This window comes from Geotrypetes seraphini, chromosome 5 (assembly GCF_902459505.1).
Source record: "Geotrypetes seraphini chromosome 5, aGeoSer1.1, whole genome shotgun sequence".
Lineage (NCBI taxonomy): Eukaryota > Metazoa > Chordata > Amphibia > Gymnophiona > Dermophiidae > Geotrypetes > Geotrypetes seraphini.
The window spans coordinates 70,326,619-70,347,080 of NC_047088.1; the positions used below are offsets into that span (position 1 = coordinate 70,326,619).

At 45.7% G+C, this 20,462-nt stretch overlaps 2 protein-coding genes across 4 annotated transcripts in view; one reads left to right on the forward strand and one right to left on the reverse strand.

The window, feature by feature from the left end:
• The window catches only part of SRPX2 (sushi repeat containing protein X-linked 2), a 66,914-nt gene extending 61,555 nt beyond the window's left edge, over window positions 1–5,359 (reverse strand). Inside the window, exon 1 of one of the 2 annotated variants that reach the window (XM_033945133.1) lies at window positions 4,687–5,359. The gene's annotated coding sequence lies outside the window, so the exon portion shown is untranslated. Of the gene's footprint in view, window positions 1–3,920; window positions 3,975–4,686 lie in introns of those variants that run through there. The other variant, XM_033945134.1, reaches the window with a different exon arrangement.
• The window catches only part of TSPAN6 (tetraspanin 6), a 34,264-nt gene continuing 18,777 nt past the window's right edge, over window positions 4,976–20,462 (forward strand). Inside the window, exons 1-2 of one of the 2 annotated variants that reach the window (XM_033945136.1) lie at window positions 4,976–5,175; window positions 9,818–10,006. In XM_033945136.1, coding sequence (XP_033801027.1) covers window positions 5,089–5,175; window positions 9,818–10,006 — 276 coding nt within the window. In that variant the 5' untranslated portion in view covers window positions 4,976–5,088. Of the gene's footprint in view, window positions 5,176–6,051; window positions 6,085–9,817; window positions 10,007–20,462 lie in introns of those variants that run through there. The other variant, XM_033945137.1, reaches the window with a different exon arrangement.

A 20,462-nucleotide genomic window follows, 5' to 3' on the forward strand; every position in this document is an offset into this window, starting at 1 on the left:
CATAGCAGAACCCTCCCCCCTCCCGCAAACTGTCCACCCCAAATGGACCATTACAGCGAACAAAAAAGAAACATGTAGGATATAAGAAGTCCAAATCAAGCCGAAATGGGTTCAAGAGCAGTGCCATGCCCCAACAGCTGAGGGTTAGTGTCCAGAGGTACTCTAAAATGGCGTGGTAGAAAGCAGCCAACCTCGGATCCTAAGACCACTCGAGGATCCGACCAATGCACCAGCAGAAACCATCAGAACACAAACAGCAACAGTCAGAGCGGCAGGTGTCCGCCACAGGTCAGCATCCGAGGCATCCAAAGCACAGCATAGGCCCGGCGGTCGAGGATCAAGGAAGAGGGTGGGCTGCCAGATTGCCCACATAGGTGCGGGCCTCCTCCACAGTGGTTAGGGTCTCAGAGGCACCATTCCTCCAGACCCGCAGCTTGGCAGGGAAAACCAGGGCAAACTGGATCCCCCTCTTATGAAGCTCAGAGCAGAAAGGTGACATTAACTTGCGTTGGGCAGCAACTCGCACTGAATAGTCATTAAAGACCAGTACCTTCACCCCCTCGTATTCCAGGGCTCCAGCCTTGCGGTATGCCCTAAGCAGCGCTTCCTTGCCTCTCCAATTACAGAAACGTGCAATAGCTGTGCGTGCTCTTTTGCCATCCCCCGATTTGGGGCCAATACGGTGGGCTCTTTCACAGTCAAAGTGCAGGCCGGAGCCCGACAGGCCCAGTGTCTCCGGCAGCCATATAGTGAAGATCCGGTACAGGTCAGCATCTCCGACAGATTCTGGTAGACCAACCAGCCGCAGGTTGTTACGGCGGCTGCGGTTTTCCAGCTCCTCAAGTTGGTCCTGCATGTCAATGTTGGTTTTACGGAGCGCCGACATTTGAGCCTCCAGAGACGCACACGTGTCTTCCTGGCCTGAGACCCGTTGTTCCACTTCAGTGAGGCGCCTCTGCTGGGAGTCGAATTTTTCGTGCACCTCATCAACTGCCGATTGCAGTTTGTTGAGGCGGTCCGCCAGGGCAGCCGAAACCGATCGGGTAATTTCCTGAATCCAGTCTCCCGCAGGGATGGTGAATGACGCTGGCTCCGCCGCCATTTTTACAGCGGGAGACTGAGGCCGATCCCGAGAGGTCTTTGCCGAGCGAATTGGCATGCCCGACGACAACGCGCCCCCGAACTGCGAAGTTAACAGCGCAAGGCTTCTAGCACTGCTCCCGAGGATCTCGCGATTCAGCTCGGGTGGAAAAGCGCTGAGAAATAGCCGATTTCAGCGGGATCAGGACGGAGCTCTCCGCTCCCACAACCGGTCAGGTAGGCTGCATCACGTGACCCCCGAAGACAAGCTTCTATCAAATCCAGGGCAGCTAGGAACTGTTCTGGTTCCACCGCTGAAATGACAGACTGAACAGTCTCCAGCCAGAACCGGGGAACTCTCAGAGCTGTGTTGACATATTTGAGGTCTAGGATGGGTCTCCACTCCTCCAAGCCTTTCTTGGGCACAACAAAGTACATGGAGTATCTGCTGAAGCACAAGTCTTCTGGATGGACTGGTTCTATGACCTGAATATTTAGCAACGTTACTTGGACCCTTTTTGCCTTTTCTAGCTGGCCTGCCAGTGAATCCACAAATCAGTTGGAGAGAGAGCACACAAACTCCACCTTGTAACCCTCTCTGAAAATCTCCAGGACCCAGCTGTCTGTCATGATCTGCTCCCAGGCCTCCAGATAATCCAAGAACTGACCTCCAATCTTCAGGGGGGGGGGGATCTTGAGGGTTGGCCTCAGTGTGGTTTTTTTGCTGGCACTGTGTAACACGAGCCTGAACCTTGATTTCTCCAGTTCCTGGAGAATTTCTGTCTGGAACTTTGAAAGGCTCTCTGGGTAGAGGCTCCTGTGGAGTACTGACGAGAACATCAACACCCTCAAAAGGACCCCCAGCACTGGCCTCTAGCTGCTCGGGGTCTACTGTCAAGTAAAGATTATGGTCCGCGATCTTGCACACTGGCCATAAGATCATCTAGGCCCTTGCCAAACAGCATCTGCCCCCTGAACAGTAGCCTGCTCAGCATCGCTTTAGAAGTCGAATCACGCGACCATTGCCTGATCCAAAGCATACAACGGGCGGAGATAAAAAATACTGAGACTTTCCCCATGACTGTTTATATCATGGAGTGCATCTGTTACATAGTCAACTCTCGCTACAACAGCTGTGGCAGGGACTCAGCCTCTGCCAGGTCCTGGAAACACAGGCACGTGCCAAAAAGAAGGCAGCGGTTGCAGCCTTAATCCCTAAGGCTAGGGCTTCAAACTGCCTCCTGCCACTCTGCGGTCCTGTGGATTCTTTAAAACCATGCCACCCTCACTTGTTTGGGAAGTGCATTGTTTGTGAAGTGGGCTACCAGGAAATCCACCTTTGACATAGCAAACATTTGATAGAATTCTTGATCCATGGGATATAGTTTAGCCACTTCAGTGGAGAAGATGCGGTATATAAACCTAAGGCTTAGTTTAGTTTAGTTTAGCTTAGCCATGGTTTTAGCCACCCTTAGGGAACCTTTGGGGGGTCTCCCAGGGCTCTGTGACTAGGATCCTCATGTTTGGATCTCATGGAAAAGATGTGGGTTGAGCCTAGACCCCACTCAGAAGACAACACTGGGAGGGCGGGGTTTGCAGAGGGTTTATCTTCAGTTCTCGAAGGGACACAGTAATGAGCTCCAGCCTCACTTTAGGACAGTAAAGAGATTAAATCTGACCTCTCGTCCTCTGAGTCTCGCAAGGCTGCCCTATGAAATCTCGGCAGCCATTTTCAAAATCTTTGAACTGGTAATAGTAAGCAGCTCTAGCAACGGCAGGGGCAGGAAGGATTTGGGCTCTTTCCTGCTTCCAAAGAAACCACTAGACCACTGGGGACATTAAAAGGTAGGCTTGGGGAGGGTGCCATGGGTCCCCACTGCTGCGTTATTTTACTGTGGCAGCTATTCCTGTTCCCATGGCACTACCATGGAATGGTCAACCATTGCCATAATTGGCAATGTTTCCCCATTACTGCAGGAATTCACATGGTAATTGCGATTTTTGCACTGTAATACTTAATGTGTCACTCTCTACCCTGAACAGCCTGCACTCAAGCTCCTGGCCAAGTCAAGGAAGCGAGCAAGTGCTGAGGGCCCAGAACCCTGAGCTCCACAAATCTTCAGCAGGCTGGCTGCACAGGTTCCCAAAGGAAATACCTGCCAGTTGTAGACTGAGGGGCAAATTCTATAAATGGCATCCCAAATGTAGGCAGCGGTAGGCATCTATCCAGCGTCTAACCAGCCAATCAGGACACACATTAAAAAAAAAAAAAAAAAAAAACCAACAACCTGAGGCAGACTGCCTAGACTATAGGCATCTGTCATGGGTACAAGGTGGTGCCTAGGAATGCTTAAGCTCACCCAAGGTTGGGTGTGGTTTTGCCCAGAAGTGGCCTTGGGCAAGCTTAAGTGTCCCTAGGTGTCTCCCTAGGGCCACAATAGGTGCCTGAAATGTAGGCCAACAAAAAGCTGATCTACATTTCAACTAGATGTAGTCGCTAAGCTTATTGCTGCAAGAAAATCTCCCTGCTGCAATTAGCTGAATGGCTGCGGCAGGGAACCCCCAAATCCCACTGCAAGTCGAGTGGCAGGAGGGATACCCACTCCCTCCTGCTGCCACCCCCAAACCTCCCCTCGAAGTTTCCCAGCAGGAGGGATGTCCACTCCTTTCTGCTGGAACCATGAAACAACTCCCCCACCTTCGATAGGCAGGAGGGATGCCCATTCCCTCCTGCTGCCAGACCTGTCGATCCCCTGAACCCCCAACAGTCCCCAACTCCCACCCGACATTCCCCAATACCCACCCAACACCCATCTGACATTCCCCAACACCCCTCATACCCCAACATTCTCCCTAACACCTCACGAACCCCCCAAGATGGCCCGGCAAGAAAGATGCCCACTCCCTCCTGCCAGCAAGCCCGCCTCTTCCAAAATGGCATTAGAGCCACGTGCAGGAACCACTGCTTGTGGCTTTATGAAGAAAAGTGCAGCTGGGAGGAGGCAGCCGGCCAGCGGAAGTAAACACCCACGTGAGGGAGGGAGGCATGAATTTGGGACCCAAGAGGGAAGGACGACAAGGGACATGTTAGGACATGGAAGGGAGGAGGAGGGTCGGGTCGCATTTGGGCAGGTAGGAAGAGGGGGTGCATTGGTTCAGGGAGAGGCAGGTCCCCGGTTCATAAATACGAGGCTGACATAAGTCGGGCATTCTTATTACCTATGGTTTTTGTTTTATTTCTATATATTACCTTGATGCTCTTCACAGAATACATGGTACTCACATCTGTGTTATGAATGGGTTTTTTTCATTCACTATCATGCCCATTTTTTATTTTTTTTTGCATCCAACTTTTTTATCAGTTGGAATAGGAACGTCTCATGTGATCATAACCTCTTTGGGTTACTGTTTACAGAGTTTCCAATGGATGAGATGTGCCACCTTATTGTGCTCTTTTGTACAGAAATTTTCTGCCATTCAGCATTTTCTTAAAGAATCTACATGTCTGTTGTACAATTTTTTTCTGTGTTTGCTATGAACCTCTCGTCCCTAAATCTGCTCCCCTGGGCTGCAGCTATCAATCTTTTATCCTTAGATTCAATTCACCTGATCATTCCTGTGTCCGTTTTTGATTATTCAGTTGTTCCTGGGGCACTACTTTGTATCACCAACTGCTCTTAAGCTTTTAGATGAGGGTAAGGTTTGTTTCATCCCCTTGCTTTAAAAAACAAACATACACAACACTTCTTTAAAACAGGCCTCTTCTTTCAGTAAGGATAGTTTAACACCCTTGAGGGTGACACCACAAGTCTGAATGGAACCAGGCGCAGCCACAATCCACCCACCAGCTGTTTCCGGCGCGGCGAGCGTCCGGCTATTTTCGGCAGGGCTCGGAAAGCGCTCGGTTGTTTCCGGCTCGGGGGGGAAGAGGCGTTCGGCTGTTTCCGGCGGAGCTCGGGCGAACGGCTCGCGAGTGGCGCTTGCGGTTTTCAGGGCATCGGGAGAGACATGGCGTCGCCTTCGCGGAGGCTGCAGACGAAACCTGTCATCACCTGCCTGAAGAGCGTCCTGCTAATCTACAGCTTCATCTTCTGGGTAAGAGGCGGGAGGCCCCCGAGTCCGGAGGCGGAAAGAGCGGAGCGCTGCGTGCGCGCGCTCTGTTAAGCTGGGAGAGACCGATCTGCGTGGAAAATCGGACAAAGGAGAATGGAGAAGGGCTTGGGAGTCTGTGGTTAGCATTAAACGGGGGGGATCGAAGGGGGGGTTGCTGGGCATTCTAATTGGGCCACCTGAATAGCTAAACTGAATCGATTGTATTCGATTCCTTTTTATTGCACTGTTGGAGTGGTTTAAAGAGCTGGTTAGCCCAATGAAAATAGATTACCTGCAGCTCGTTTATTGACGCCTCCTTTTCTGCTACAGATTGTAAAATACACTGACAGATTGTTTATAAATGGGTAGAGAGCAAAAGGTAACACTTTTCTGTACACACTCACTCACTGATTGATTTAAGTCAGTTGGAAGGAAAGGCTTTCACGAACTGGGTTGTTGCTTTGTAAGACATTTCTCTTTGTAGGGGGGGGGAAGCCTTATTACGTAGCTCGAGCCAACCAGTTTGCACTTTTGTAGTTGACCCTGCAAGAACACATTGGTAGCATGTTGGCAGGACTATGGGATTAGGTTACGTTTGTAGTCCGTGGCTTGGTTTAGGAACTTTAAAAGAGTTACAAACTAATCAAGGTGATTTTAATGCACTAGAGCAGTGGTTCCCAACCCTGTCCTGGAGGGCCACCAGGACCAATCGGGTTTTCAGGCTGGCCCTAATGAATATGCATGAGAGAGATTTGCATATAATGGAAGTGACAGGCATGCAAATCGGCTCCATGCATATTCATTAGGGCTATCCTGCCAACCCGATTGGCCTGGTGGTCCTCCAGGACAGGGTTGGGAACCACTGCACTAGAGAGCACTAACACATCACGAGGCATGTCTTGTGCCCCATGGGTAAGGAGATGCTTTTCAAATAGCAGTACAGTATTTTATTTACAGAAAATACATGCATTTCCTTATGTTCAGATGATATTTCTGAAGTAGTGTAGCAGATAAAATGCTATACATTGGGATTGATTAGTTTATATTTTATTTATTTGTATCCCGCTTTATACAAAAGGGTCACAACAAATATATACATAATAAAACAACAATACATATACAATAAAATAACAACAATTCACATACTTTATCTTGCAGAATAAGTGCCTTTTAATAATCTTTTAAAATTACTCAAATTTTCATGCTGGCGTATATACAACGGGATCTCATTCCACTGGGGAGGGCCTATACAGGAAAACATGCTCACCCTGGTTACTTTCAGCTTTAATTGTTTAATCGTTGGAATATGGTCTCACCCAGTATGGCTATTCTTATGTTTGTAAGCAATATGACTGGAGAAATACAGAATAGTGTTTTGTGTTGTTTCCTGTGATCAACTTTAGATGCAAGGACTAAACCCTGGCATAAATCCCCTTGGTACACAAGTTGAGCATACTTCCCTGAAATTCTTTTAACTGCATGCATCCGTTTGGGATACACCCCTCCCATGGCCACACCCCCTTTCTTAGCTTAAAACAAGGATTTTTATTTATTCATTTATTTGATTTGAATTATTTAACTTCTTATAGATTACCTACAAGCTAAAAAAGCTATTAAAATGGTGTCATTCACGTACATATATGTATAGGCTTGGAAGCATATGATAGTAACCCCATAGGGTCCTCAGATCCAAATATGAAAGATTCTGGTCACTTATTATTATTTCTATTATTAAACCTGTGCAAGCAGTCAGACAAAAAGAATGAATGAGTGAGAATCCACTAGTATACGTGTATATAGGGAAGGAAGCAACAGTTTACCAAACTCTTCAAAGAATTAGATCAGCAAACTAGGAAAAACAATTAAATACAGTGGAAAATATAAAGTGTTATTCCAAGAACCATCTGAATGGTTAAGAGATGATTTTAAACCTAAGGTTAAGCAATTTATGGTAGCAGCCCAGGACAGCAGATCTACCCCTTCACCCCCCTTCCTTCTACCCTCTCTTCTCCATTCTGAACCTCTACTTAAATCGCTGTATAATCCATTCTTAACCTGTACTTAAATTGCTGTATAGTCCTTGTACTTAAACTACTGTATAGTCTTTGTATTGTCCAAATGTACTCCACTGTGAATGTTTGCTTGTAGGCCTTTCTGAGCTACTGGGATGACGGGATAAAAATCAAAATTAATAAATATAGATGAGATGATTCACAGTAAACTTATTAAAATTTTGTACAACAGACATCTGTAGATTATCTAAGAGCTGGCAATAGTTACTAGTTTTGTAGCTGGCGGTGAAGTTCTGAAGGTAAAATAAAGTCTATACAGAGAGAGGTACAGTAAGGTGGCCTGTCTCATCCATTGTACATTTTTATAAAAGTTACAGTATTGCTATATACTGGAAAAAACACTTGAAGACTGAAGATGTTAGGATCATTTGAGACATTTTCATTCTAATTGATAAAAAGCTGAACAGAAGAAAATAGGTCATAGTGGTAAAGTGTGAAGGAACTATATTGATAATACAGGCGCGAGTGCGATTTGGTATTCACACAATTCACAGCGCTACAGTTGGAGAACAAGAAAATGTAGCAGAAAAATACAGAAATATTTCTGATCATTTTGGATGACATAGGCTTGATTTAAAGAGACTCACCTTGATAGATTGCCTTTACATATTAAATCTTAGTAACTCCATGAGTAGGGTTACTATATGGCTCCAGAAAAAAAAGAGGACGGATTGAGATAGCCGGGTTTTACTTTTTCTGGAGTCATATGATAATCCTATCCATGAGGTGATGAAGGTGAAGACTGTATCTTAATTCAAGTCAGCTTGGGGCAAGTACGTAGGATCTCTAAAGGAGGGGAAGGAATAATAGATAGTATTTATATATTTGGATTTATATCCTATCTTCCCCAGAGATATCGGAATGGATTACAGTTTAACATTCACAATGTTTCAATATAACATTTTTCATTGCATTATTTATGCACCGGTTATTATATGAGCCCCTCAGAAAGCCATTACCTATTGGGGGGGGGGAGAAGTTACCCATTATCACTTGAACACAAAGGTCTTCTTTTACGAAACTGCGATAGCAGTTTCTAGCGCGGGGAGCCACGCCGAATGGCCTGCGCTGCTCCCAATGCTCATTGAGTTCCTATGAGCGTCGGGAGAAGCGCAGGCCGTTCAGCGCAGCTCCCCTGCTAGAAACTGCTATCACAGTTTCGTAAAAGAGGGGGGGGAAAAAGTAAAACAAGTGATCCTAGAGAAGGGCAGACAGAACTAGTCCCTGAGATCAGCTCAGATACGGAATGCATGTGAAACGCTTTGTGTATGAATGTTGGATTAAGCAGGTAATGTGTTCTGTTCTATTCTCTTTTCTTCCTCTGCTTCCTCAGCCAGGGATAGTTGTCAGGTAGGTACATTTGGTGCTTGATATGATTCTGTGAACAGGGTGTCTCTGCTTTTCTGTATTATGTCTGGGGTGCAGGTGAGTCCGTTCTGTATCAGCCCACCACATCCCCAAAAGATCACTGGTGAGTGTGTGGTGTAGTGGTTAGAGCTACAGCCCCAGCACCCTGGGGTTGTGGGTTCAAATCCCACACTGCTCCTTGTGACCTTGGGCAAGTCACTTAATCCTCCATTGTCCCAGGTACATTAGATAGAGTGTGAGCCCACCAGGACAGATAGGGAAAATGCTTGAGTAGCTGAATAATTTGTAATCCGCATAGAATTGTAGGATAAGTGGAATATATTTAATTAAATAAATAAACTGGTGGTATTACATACAGGAGTGACTTGCTGTAATTGTGAACAACTCCTTAAAATTGTAGGCAGATTTTTGGATTACAGTATGTTGTCCTTAGCTTAATGAAATTTTCCCTCGGTGGGGCGACAAGCATGTGCTGTTATCACTGTGACCTTATTAATGTGTTTAAGAAATCTCACTGTGCTTCCTGTATCTTATCTGGGCTAAAGAGTCCAGAGTCACAGAATGCACTGTGCAGCTGTACTTAGTCCTCCTTACAGATAAGATGTATCTTGGTAACTGCGCCCTTCCATCACCACAACTCTGTTCTCTCCCCACCTTCCAGGCCTCATCTTACAGCTCCTACTTTCTGATGATCACATGATGTCCTTATAACTCAGAAAACATCTAAATGAAAACTTTTAATGCTGTAGTTGTCTAAGTGCTGAGAAAATAGTGGATAGGTGTGACATGCTGAACGCTGAACACTGGTGTTAAATCAATAAGCTATGTGGGACAGGGTGTAACCGTGTTAGCATTAGATGAGCTCTGAAGGACATGATTTAATATGGATGAATGTGTAACAGTTTTTGTTTAGCTCAAACGTATGTCATTGGTAGCTCCAGGTGAGTTGCATGTTAGACCCAATCACTCAAGAGCTCACTGGGAGTAGAGAAGTGGCCTGGCGGTTAGCGGGCTGAGAAGCAAGAAGGCCCAGGTTCAGATCCCACGACCACCCTTTGTGACCTTAGGCAAGCCACTTAACCCATCCATTACTTCATGCAGAATCTTAGATTATAAGAGCTCCGGGAACAGGGAAATACTCACTTTTCTGGCACGTAAGTGCTGATGGTACTGAGCTGTGACTGGGTCTTTATTTATGTTTTTAGTTCACAGGTGTTATCCTGCTGGGTGTCGGCGTGTGGGGAAAGGTGAGCCTCGAGGTGTATTTCTCACTGTTGAACGAACAAGGCACCAAAGTCCCCTATGTGCTTATTGGCACCGGCACCGTTATCATCCTCCTGGGGACTTTTGGCTGCTTTGCTACCTGTCGCGGGAGCACATGGATGTTAAAACTGGTAAGTGGGTGAGGTCTGACGAGAGTTGAGCTCTGTTTGCTGTTTCCTTGCCCATATGCTGGGGATATCTCGTAGGTGTTTATACTGTAAACATCAGGTTAATGACCTAAGCGTGACAGCCCTTATTGTTCGTATGGGCATACTGGGATCCTTGGAGAGAATTCTGGATACAGTGAGTCTGTCCTGGATTCTTCCTGCATATTTCAGTGGAAGTAAACCCTTATTTTTACAAAACATTGCCTCCAGGTTGCTTTTAGGAAGAGATTTCACAGTAGGTATATAGACCTACTTGAGCTGTGACGCATCAAAGTGAGACAAAAATACAAATGTATCCTTTTTATTTTTTTTTTCATTCCTATAGTGTTGTTGAATTGCAATCCTGGAGGGCTGCAGAGTGATAATTTATAATGAATATGCATAAGTGAGATTTCCATGTGCTGACTCAGTTGCGCACATATAAGAATGTTTGACTGGTTTTTAGGATATCCTTGTGTTGCAATCCTTAGTTTGATGCCCTGATTATTTGTTTGTACTGTAATATGTTTCTGGTGGAGCTTGAAAATGGCTTTCTCCTCATATAATGGAATTTTTTAAGAGACATCGGAAATGTGTCAGAGTGAAATGTCTGCTCACTATGCAAAGAAATAATTGTGACACTATTACCTTTTGCTGTGCTTTGGAGTGCAGTCGGTAATACGTAATATCATCTGTGTTTAGCTTGTACCATGTAGAGCAGGGCTATTCCATTCCGGTCCTCAAGGTTCACAGGCAGGCCAGGTTTTACAGGATACCCACAATGAACATGAATGAAAGAGATCTGTATACCAAGGAGGCAGGGCATCCAAATCTCCCTTATTTATTATGAATATCTGAAAACCTGGCCTGCCTGCGGACCTCAAAGACCTGATGTAGAGAGTAGCTCCATACCATGCAGTATGTTCCAAGTGGCCGGAGCAATGTTATGGAATTCAATCCCAGATTCCATTCATCTAATTTCTGACTTCCTGGTATTTCGGAAAAGCCTGAAGGCATAGTTTTTCTTACTAGCTTTTCCAAATACAAGCAATATATAAAGTGGTAGCTATTTGGCTAATTGCTTTATGGATTGGTTTGGGGTTATAGGCTGTCTGTTTTTTTATTGAGTATTGTTATGTTTTGTTTGAATTGTGTATGTGCTGCTGTTACCCACATAGATGTTTGATATGCGGGCTATAAGTGTTTTAAATAAAATTAGAGCTGGCACTGCCTTAATATCAGAGCCATTAGGATATTGCACAACAGTTCATGGAAATTGTGATGTGGAGGCCGTATGGGTCTCAGAGCATCAAAGACTGGTGGCAGGTTGTGGGTATTTCTGGTTTGTTTAGATTTATTACACCCAGCAAGTACAAAGAAGTAGAACTTTAAAATCCAAGAATTACAATTTATATGCCACACATGATAAATGTGAACAATGTATTGTCATTATGCTGGAAAACAGGCAATTTTGAATTAAAACACTTCCCCTCCACTGTTGTTTCTTATCTAGAAGAGGACTAAATGCCTGTTTTACAAAGCCGTGCTAGCGGCTGCCGTGCGGCAACAGCCCCGAAGCCCTTTAAATCTATATGGGCTTCGGGACCGCTAGTGCAGCTTTGTAAAAGAGGCCATAAGTGGCACTACAGTCCCTCTGTACATACATTATTATTATTTTTTTAACTTTACCCCACCTTACAGCCCCCACACTCAACTAATTCCCTGTTAGATTGTTGGCTGGTTGTAATGCTGTGTGTTGCACTAAAATAAAATTTATTAATGATACTTCAGGACAATGAAGTCTGAGACACCCAGAAGCAGTGTACAAAATTCAAAATGTAATACAGAGGAGTGAGAATGGACAAACCCAAAAATAATTATCTAAAGAGAAGGGTGTATGTGAGTGGTGGTTTCGGGTGTCGGCATTCCGAGGATTCTTCAAAACTGCTTCTCTGGAATGCCTTGGTTTTTAGGCCAAAGGCACCTTTTCCCTTTCTAATTTGGGGATTCACTTTTAACTAATTTTTGTCATTTTTAGATTTGGGGAAACAGTTTGGACCTTAATACAATATGTACAGAATGAGGCTTCTATTCAGAAAAAAAACTGTAGTAAAAATTATGGGGTCTTTTTTAGTAAGGCGCTCTAGCGGTTTTAGTGCGCACTAAATGCTAATGGGTCCATTATATCCTATGTATCAAAAACCATTGAAGTCAAAATGAGCTGTGGAACATTTCTTACTTAAACACACAGGGACAAGCCTCAGATAATGGAGTGAATTTTTTCTCTTACTCCTGGTAACATCACCGGCTTGACTCATCCTCCCTACCATAATTAAAACGTTAATTACTTATTCAATATTAGTTTTATTAATATATTATTTATTCCTTCAATAAGTAATGAATTAACGTTTTAATTATGGTGGGGAGGATGGGTCAAGCCAGTGATGTTACCATGAATAAGAGAAAAAATTCACTCCATTATCTGAGGCTTATCCCTGTGTGTTTAAGTAAGAAATGTTCTACAGCTCATTTTGACTTCTTCAGTGGTTTTATATATAGGGTCTCAAACTCAAACCCTTTGCAGGGCCACATTTTGGATTTGTAGGTACTTGGAGATCCACAGAAAAAAAAGAGTTAATGTCTTATTAAAGAAATGACAATTTTGCATGAGGTAAAACTCTTTATAGTTTATAAATCTTTCCTTTAAGCTAAGTCTTAATAATAATAATAATAATATGGTAATTTATAGCTAAAGAGACATATGATCAAGAAACTTTTATTTTACTTTTGTGATTATGATAAACATGCTGAGGGCCTCAAATAGTACCTAGTGGGCCGCATGTGGTCCCCGGGCTGTGAGTTTGAGACCACTGTGTGTGTATATATATATATATATATATGTATATATATATATATATATATATATATATATATATATATATATATATATGTATGTGTGTTTGTGAATATATAATAGATAACCATTTAACTATTTAGTTTCTCATTACACTTCCCCCTCCCCATTTGCGGTTCGGCAATCGCAATTTCACATATTCGTGATTTTTTGGGGAGGGGGAAAAAAGAAAAAAACCCCACAGTTTAACCTTCCCCCCGGCGTCTCAGTCTTACCTGGTGGGCTAGCGGGCTTTCGGGGCAGGAGCGATCTTCCTACACTCCTGCCTCGTGTAGATCGCCAATAGGAAATGGCTGTGGGAATTCCCGTCGTAGTCTCGAGAGACTACGGGAACTCACGGCAGCTATTTCCTATTGGCGATCTGCACGGGGCAGGAGCGTAGGAAAATTGCTCCTGCCCTGAAAGCCCGCTAGACCACCAGGTAAGGCCGGGATGCCAGGGGGAAGGCAGGAGGGAGGCGGGGGTGGGTCAGAGCCGGACCAGAAGATATTCGTGGTATTTCACCATTCGCGGTCCGGCTCTGCCCCTATCCCCCGCGAATCTGGAGGGAGAAGTGTATATCCTATGGACACATTAGCGTTTAGCACGCGCTTAAACCGCTAATGCGCCTTAGTAGAAGGACCCCTATATGAGAGGAGCAAAATCAAACCCAAGATTGGAAAAGGCATTCACTATAAAATGTGTCCTTTACCTCCAGCAGATTGTGTGTGCGCTCATTCTGTAGCTCATCGTGCTAGTTTCTTTCTGGACAGTGAAGAAGTTACTAGCATTCTTTCCCAGTGACCCCCCCCCCCCCTGTATATGTACATACATTCTCACAGCCAGATGTCTGCGCACAAGCTGCCTGTGCCGGTGGAGGAGAACACAGATGTACATTATCAGAAGCATGAAGAATTCTATAGCAGCTCTAAATCAGGGTTTCCCAGCCTTTCAAGCCCTATGAAACATGTAGGAGGAAGAGGACTCTAGTAGTTAAATATGCTGGGGAGACACTGAAAGCCCCTACCAGGGGTTGCAGGGACTCTGAGAAGGTGCTGTGTGTGCTGCAGAGACCTCCCCAAGCTCGAAGGCCGCAGTCGGAAGCCTTCAGGCATGCATGGGTGTTGACACAATGATGTCGCGCATGCACATGATGTCATCACAGTGACGGCTGTGCATTCGCAAAGGCTTCCAGATGCAGCCTCTCTGAGCTTAGGACTTCCAAAACCTGGACAAACTGCTGGGTTTTGACAGTCCTCTAAAAAGAGGACATGTCCGGGTTTTCCTGGACGTCTGGTAACCCTAGGTATATGCGAGTATACATATGCTCAGAAAGGAATTATTGCACATTTTAAGAGCTACTGCTCTGTTCTACAAGATGCCGAAAACAGAGCTCATGTGCCAATCTGGGCCTAAACATCAGAGAGTAGTGACTTCATTTTTTGTTGAACATGCAAAATCGCAAACTTGCACAAAGATATCAAAATAATGTAAACCAAAGTCAGACCTCCACTATATATATGTTCAAATCACAATAGTTCCTCAGAATGCCACACAATAAAGTAGTGTGGTAGCCGTCCTCACTGGAACATTTTTTTGTGAATATTGAACTAATGTGCAACTTCTTGTTATGTCTTGTAATAAGTTATAAAAATTTATAAAGTGTCAGTGCATTATTTATAAAGCATAATGGTCTCTATAGTTCTATTTAGTGCATAGTAAATAACTTAGCTTTAAACCAGGTCTGCCTCATTCCCCATCGACGCGTTTCAAAATTTTCTTCAGGGTTGGGGACAGAGAGAGCAGAACTATCCGGATTTTTAGCAAACACTAAGTCTCTATGTTGATTGCTCCAGCAATTATTTATTTATTTATTTATTTATTATTTATTTATTTATTTAGATTTATATCCCGTTCTCCCAGTAGCTCAGAACGGTCTACAAGTAAACATACACAGTAGAAGTAGTTAGGCAAATAAATGTGCAATAGGTTTAGATGCTTGGACATACAAGATTGAGCAGTATTTATCAGGCTACAGACAATTTTTCAGAGTATAGACAATTTATCAGAGTACAGACTAAGAGAGGACTATACTGAAATTTAGGAGAAGTTAAATAGGGGAGAGAAGAGAGAGGTGGGGTTTAAGGGGGGGTGTAGACTGAGGGAGACCTTTAGTTGAAGAGGAGGGTCTTTACCATTTTACGGAATGTCAATAAAGAGTTCTGTTGCCTGAGTTGGGGGGGGAGTTTATTCCAGAGATGTGGGATGAAGTGGCTGTAGGATCGTTTGCGGGCAGTTTCTGAGAGGAGGGACCTTCCAGGGGGAATGCATAGGCGTATTTCCGATTTTGAGCGGAGGGTGCGAGTGGGGGTGTAGATGGGAAGCTTAGATTTTATGTAGGAGGGGGGTGGTGGCATAAATTCTCTTGTGGGCTACTGCTAGGGCCTTGAAAGCACAGCGCTGGCTAATTGGGAGCCAGTGTTCAGCGCAGAGTGCTGGGGAGACGGGATCATGGTAGTTGAGGTTGTGTAGGAGGCGGATAGCTGCATTTTGGACACGTTGGAGGCGTTTGAGATTATTTTTGGTTAGTCCATTGAATAGGGAGTTACAGTAGTCCATTCTGGAGAGGACATATGCGTAGAGGAGTTGGGCGAGGTCAGGTGTGGAGATGTAGGGTTTGATCTTTTTCAGTTGGCGGAGGTAGTAGAAGGAGGTGGAGATTACTTGGGATATGTGGGCAGATAGGGATAGGTGTCCGTCTAAGGTTACTCCTAGGCTGCGTACCTGATCTGTTGCCGTTAGTAGAGTGGAGTCCCATGCTAGGGTAGGACGTGTGAATTTGGTGCTTTTTTTTTCTGATCCATAAGAGTTCTGTTTTAGTGGCGTTTAGTTGAAGTTTGTTGTTTGACATCCAAGTTTTCATATCAGAGAGGCAATGTTGGAGGTTAGTAATTTGGGACGATCGGTTCTCGCCTAGTGGGAGGAGCAGCTGGATGTCATCTGCATAAGAGTGGATTTTAATGCTATATTTCTGCGCTATATCAATGACAGGCCTGATGTAGAGGTTGAATAGGAGGGGGGATAGAAGGGCGCCTTGAGGAACACCATATTTTATAGGCTTGGGGCGAGATTTGTGAGTTCCTAGTAGGACAGTCTGGGTCCTTTGATGGAGGAAGGAGGTGATCCATTGGAGGGCTGTGTCCTTGATTCCGAGGTCATAGAGTCTGGATGTGAGGAGGTGGTGGTCGACTGTGTCAAAGGCAGCGCTGAGGTCAAGTAGGACTAGTAGGGCATCACTGCCTTTGTCGAGTATTGCCCAGCTATCATCAATGATGTCAAGGAGTACTGACTCTGTGCTGTGGCCTTTTCGGAAGCCGGATTGGGCAGGGGATAGAGCAGCTTGTTCTTCAATGAAGGGGTGAAGTCGGTGGAGCACAATTCGTTCAAGGAGTTTGGAGACAAATGGGAGGTTGGAGACTGGGCGATAGTTGCCGGGTTCGTTAGGATCAAGAGTGGGTTTTTTGAGAGTGGGCTTGATAATAGCTGACTTCCAGCTGAGGGGCACAGTCCCAGTGGTTAGAGAGGTGTTAATGATGGGGAGGATGGATTCTGCCATGGCGTCTTCTGTGGACAGCAGGAGGCTGGATGGGCAGGGATCGAGGATGGTGTTGGAGGGTTTGAGTTCTCTCAGGGTTTCGAGAACCTCGGCATGAGTGGCCATATGAAATTGGGAGAGAGCGGCGGAGGGTGGGGTATTTGGAATCGGTTGGGGTTGAATAGGAGTGGGTTTGGTGTTGGTGTCAAGATTATCTCGGATGGTTTGTACTTTGGACTGGAAGAAGTCCGAGAGAGTCTCGCTATCAAGTTCTGTTTGGTTGTTGTGACTTTTTCTTTGGGCGCTGGTGAAGAGTTGGTTTGTGAGGGTGAACAATTGTTTGGATCTAGAAGGGGCTAGTTGTAGGAGGCGAGAGTAGTAGGTCTTTTTTGCTTCTAGGATGGCAGCTTTGTAGGTGATGGATATGTTATTCCAGTGGGCTTTGGTTTCCGAGTTCGGGTGTTTGACCCAGATCCTTTCTGCTTTCCTCAGCGATCGTTTTATGGATCGGAGGTCACTGGTGTACCAGGGAGCAGGTGCTTTGTTGGTGATTATTTGGGTTGTTTTTGTCTGGGCGAGGCTATTATAGAGGGATTGGATGTTGGAGTGCCATGTGGAGGCTGCCTGGTCAATGGAGTGGGGATGTTGGGTGCAGGTATCATTTAGGGTGCGAATGCCCGCGGCCATGGCTGGAGGGCTGACTGAGTTAGGGAGTTGACGTAGGGTGGGAGGAGTAGGGTCTTTACGCGGGGCTAGGGTAGTTTCGAGTGGGAGTTCGAATTCAATGAGGTGGTGGTCTGACCATGGGACTGGTGTGGTGGTATAAGTTGTTTGTTGGGGCTCTGCAGTTGGGTCACTAAGGGTGAAGAGCAGGTCTAGGATGTTGCCTGCTGAGTGCGTGGGGGTGGTTATAGCCTGATGAAATCCCAGGTCGGTGAGGGAGGAGAGGAAGTTGTCAATTTGTCCTGAGGTGTTGGGGTAGTCTGGGAAATTGAAATCTCCCAGGATGGTCACGTGTTTGTGTGAGATGGATAGTTCAGTGATGAATTCGAGGAGGGTCTCTAGGGTATCTGCTGGGGAGCTAGGGGTTCTGTAGAGGAGTATGAGGGCAATTTTGTGTTTGTGGCCTATGGTGAACGCAAGTGCTTCTAAGGAGGGAATATTGATGGAGTTTATCAGTTTAGGTGTGGCGGAGGTCTTGACAATGGTAGTCACTCCACCTCCTTTCCCAGAGGTACGTGAACAGGCTAGGGCCTGGTAGCCTGGAGGACATAGTTCGCCTAGTGTTATCCCATCATTGTCTTGGAGCCAGGTTTCAGTGATCATGAGGGCGTCCCAAGTCTTGTCACAGATGAGGTCGTGTAGGAGGAAGGATTTGTTGTTAACTGATCTTGCATTGATGAGTGCCAGTTTGAGTGTATTGCTGGGGGGGGCTTGTTGAGAGGGAAGAATGGGGATGAGGTTGGCAGGGTTTCTGGTACGGCATTTTTTAGGTCGTGAAGAGAGATCACCGTATCTGCCTTGGCCTGTAATTATGGGAATGGTGAAGTATAGTGTTGTAAGGAGTGTAGGGGAAGTGGTGGAAGTGGGGGTGGTTGGGAGGGTGGTTTGAAAAGTGGTGGGAGGGGGGGCGGGGAAGGTGGTAGCTTGAAGAGTTGGGGGCATGACAGGAAGGGGGAATGGGTGTTGGGTCGGATGGAATTCAGGAGAGTCTCCCTATCAAGTGTTGGCTAAGTCCTGCTGTTGTAGCTAAGCCAGGAGAGGCTTGGGCAATAGATGACTGTTGCAGAGTGTTAAAAGTTATGTTAGTTTTCTGTCGTTACCGATAATATTTGCAAAAGAATGCACATGTATTATTGTAAGATTGTGGGTGTTTGAGTTGGGGTAGCAGTCAGCTATGAGTTCTCCTGTGTCGGGAGGGGGCGGAGTAGGGCTCCCACGCTCCTCTCCTCAATGCAGAGGGGGGCCGATGTGAGGGCAGGCTCTTCCGGTGTGGCGAAAGTTTTCCAAAGAAGGTTCCTCTGTGTCGGGAGGGGGGCGGAGCAGGGCTCCCACGCTCCTCTCTCGATGCCGGGAGGACCGGAGAAGAAGGCAGGCTCTCCGGTGGCAAAAGTTGTAGAAAGTCGGCTTCTCTGTGTCGGGAGGGGGGCGGAGCAGGGCTCCCACGCTCCTCTCTCGATGCAGGGAGGACCGGAGAAGAAGGCAGGCTCTCCGGTGGCAAAAGTTGTCGAAAGTCGGCTCCTCTGTGTCGGGAGGGGGGCGGAGCAGGGCTCCCACGCTCCTCTCTCGATGCAGGGAGGACCGGAGAAGAAGGCAGGCTCTCCGGTATGCTTTATAAATAATGCACTGACGCTTTATAAATTTTTATAACTTATTACAAGACATAACAAGAAGTTGCACCTTAGTTCAATATTCACAAAAAAATGTTCCAGTGAGGACGGCTACCACACTACTTTATTATGTGGCATTCTGAGGAACTATTGTGATTTGAACATATATATATAGTGGAGGTCTGACTTTGGTTTACTTTATTTTTTGTTGGCACACCAGGGTATCTTGGTAGGAAAACGGTGCTCTAAACCAGTGGTTCTCAAACCTGTCCTGGGGGACCACCAACTTGTTCGGATTTCAGGATGTTCCTAATGAATATGCATGAGGGAGATTTGCTTTTAATGGAGATGGTAAGCATGCAATTCTTTCTCTCATGCTGACTGGCTGATAGTCCTCCAGGACAAGACTGAGAACCATTGCAAGTCTAAACAACACTTATGAATGATGCCCTCTCACACAGTTTATCCCAGGGGACTTTGATCCTAGTCAAAGATGACATCTTGGAGGCATGACCTGCCACACCTGTAAACCTATTTTTTAAGCAGCTGAGAATTTTCCCTTTTTACTGTGTGCCAGAGCTGGGATCTGTTCAGTTTTAATAATGCAGGAGCAGAAACCAACTCCGCTGTCAAGCCTTTCTGAGACAATATCCAGCTCTGTGGTGAATACATGGAACTGTGTATGGTTTAATGTGCAGTCTGTCTGTTGGCATTCACAGGAAATACCCGTTCTTTGAAGGGCTTGGCCAAATTCTGGCTTCTAGACAGAAATATAGCCCAGGCACTGAAGTTACTTAATCTCATTAGGCAGAGTGTTATATTGTTCAAAGTTCCCCAGGCACTTATGTTATCCAGTTCTCTGCTCAAATTTTAGGGACTGTCCTATAATGTCCTGTAAACTGACACTAATTGAGTGGGATAATAGACACACTTCTCTCCCTGCTATTAGGACTGTAACGCAGCAGAGTTCACGGGGGGACAAGGCCGTAGCAGCCTGTTAGAGTGCTGCTGGCCCGATGCGGCAGGGGTCCAATGGGAGGGAGGGAAGGATGGGGATTTGGCTGCGTGGCGGGTTTGGGTGCTTGGGGGGGTGCTCTCTCAAGGATTCTGTTGCACAAGGGATGGGAGGGAGGGAAGGGAAACTGCCGGCGAATCCCGGGACTAGGGCTTATTTTGGGGGTAGGGCTTATATTAAGACTGACCCTGAAAATCTTGCTAGCACTTATTTTCGGGGAAACACGGTAGATATGAATTGTTGTACTACTGCTCTGCCTCCATTGCATGTGGAGATCTGCCTATATGGACATCTTTCCAAATACATGCATGTGTTGTATCTTCTGGGTAAATGGACATGACATTGCCAAGCAGATACCCCTGAGACAGGAGGTTTTGGACATTCCTTCCTTCCCAGTTACTTCTCCAGAATATTTGCAGGGGTTCAGCTGGGTCCCTCTGGAAGGCTTGCTCTTCTAAAACATGTAACTTTTTTTTTTTCCTCTTTCTTTCTTTCTTCTCATCACCACATGGGGATATTTTTTTTTTCAGTAAAATAACTTCCCAGCTGTTCTTGAATGAGACATAATCTCTGGCTCTTACTCCTTACAGCTCAAAAGGGGGCATAGA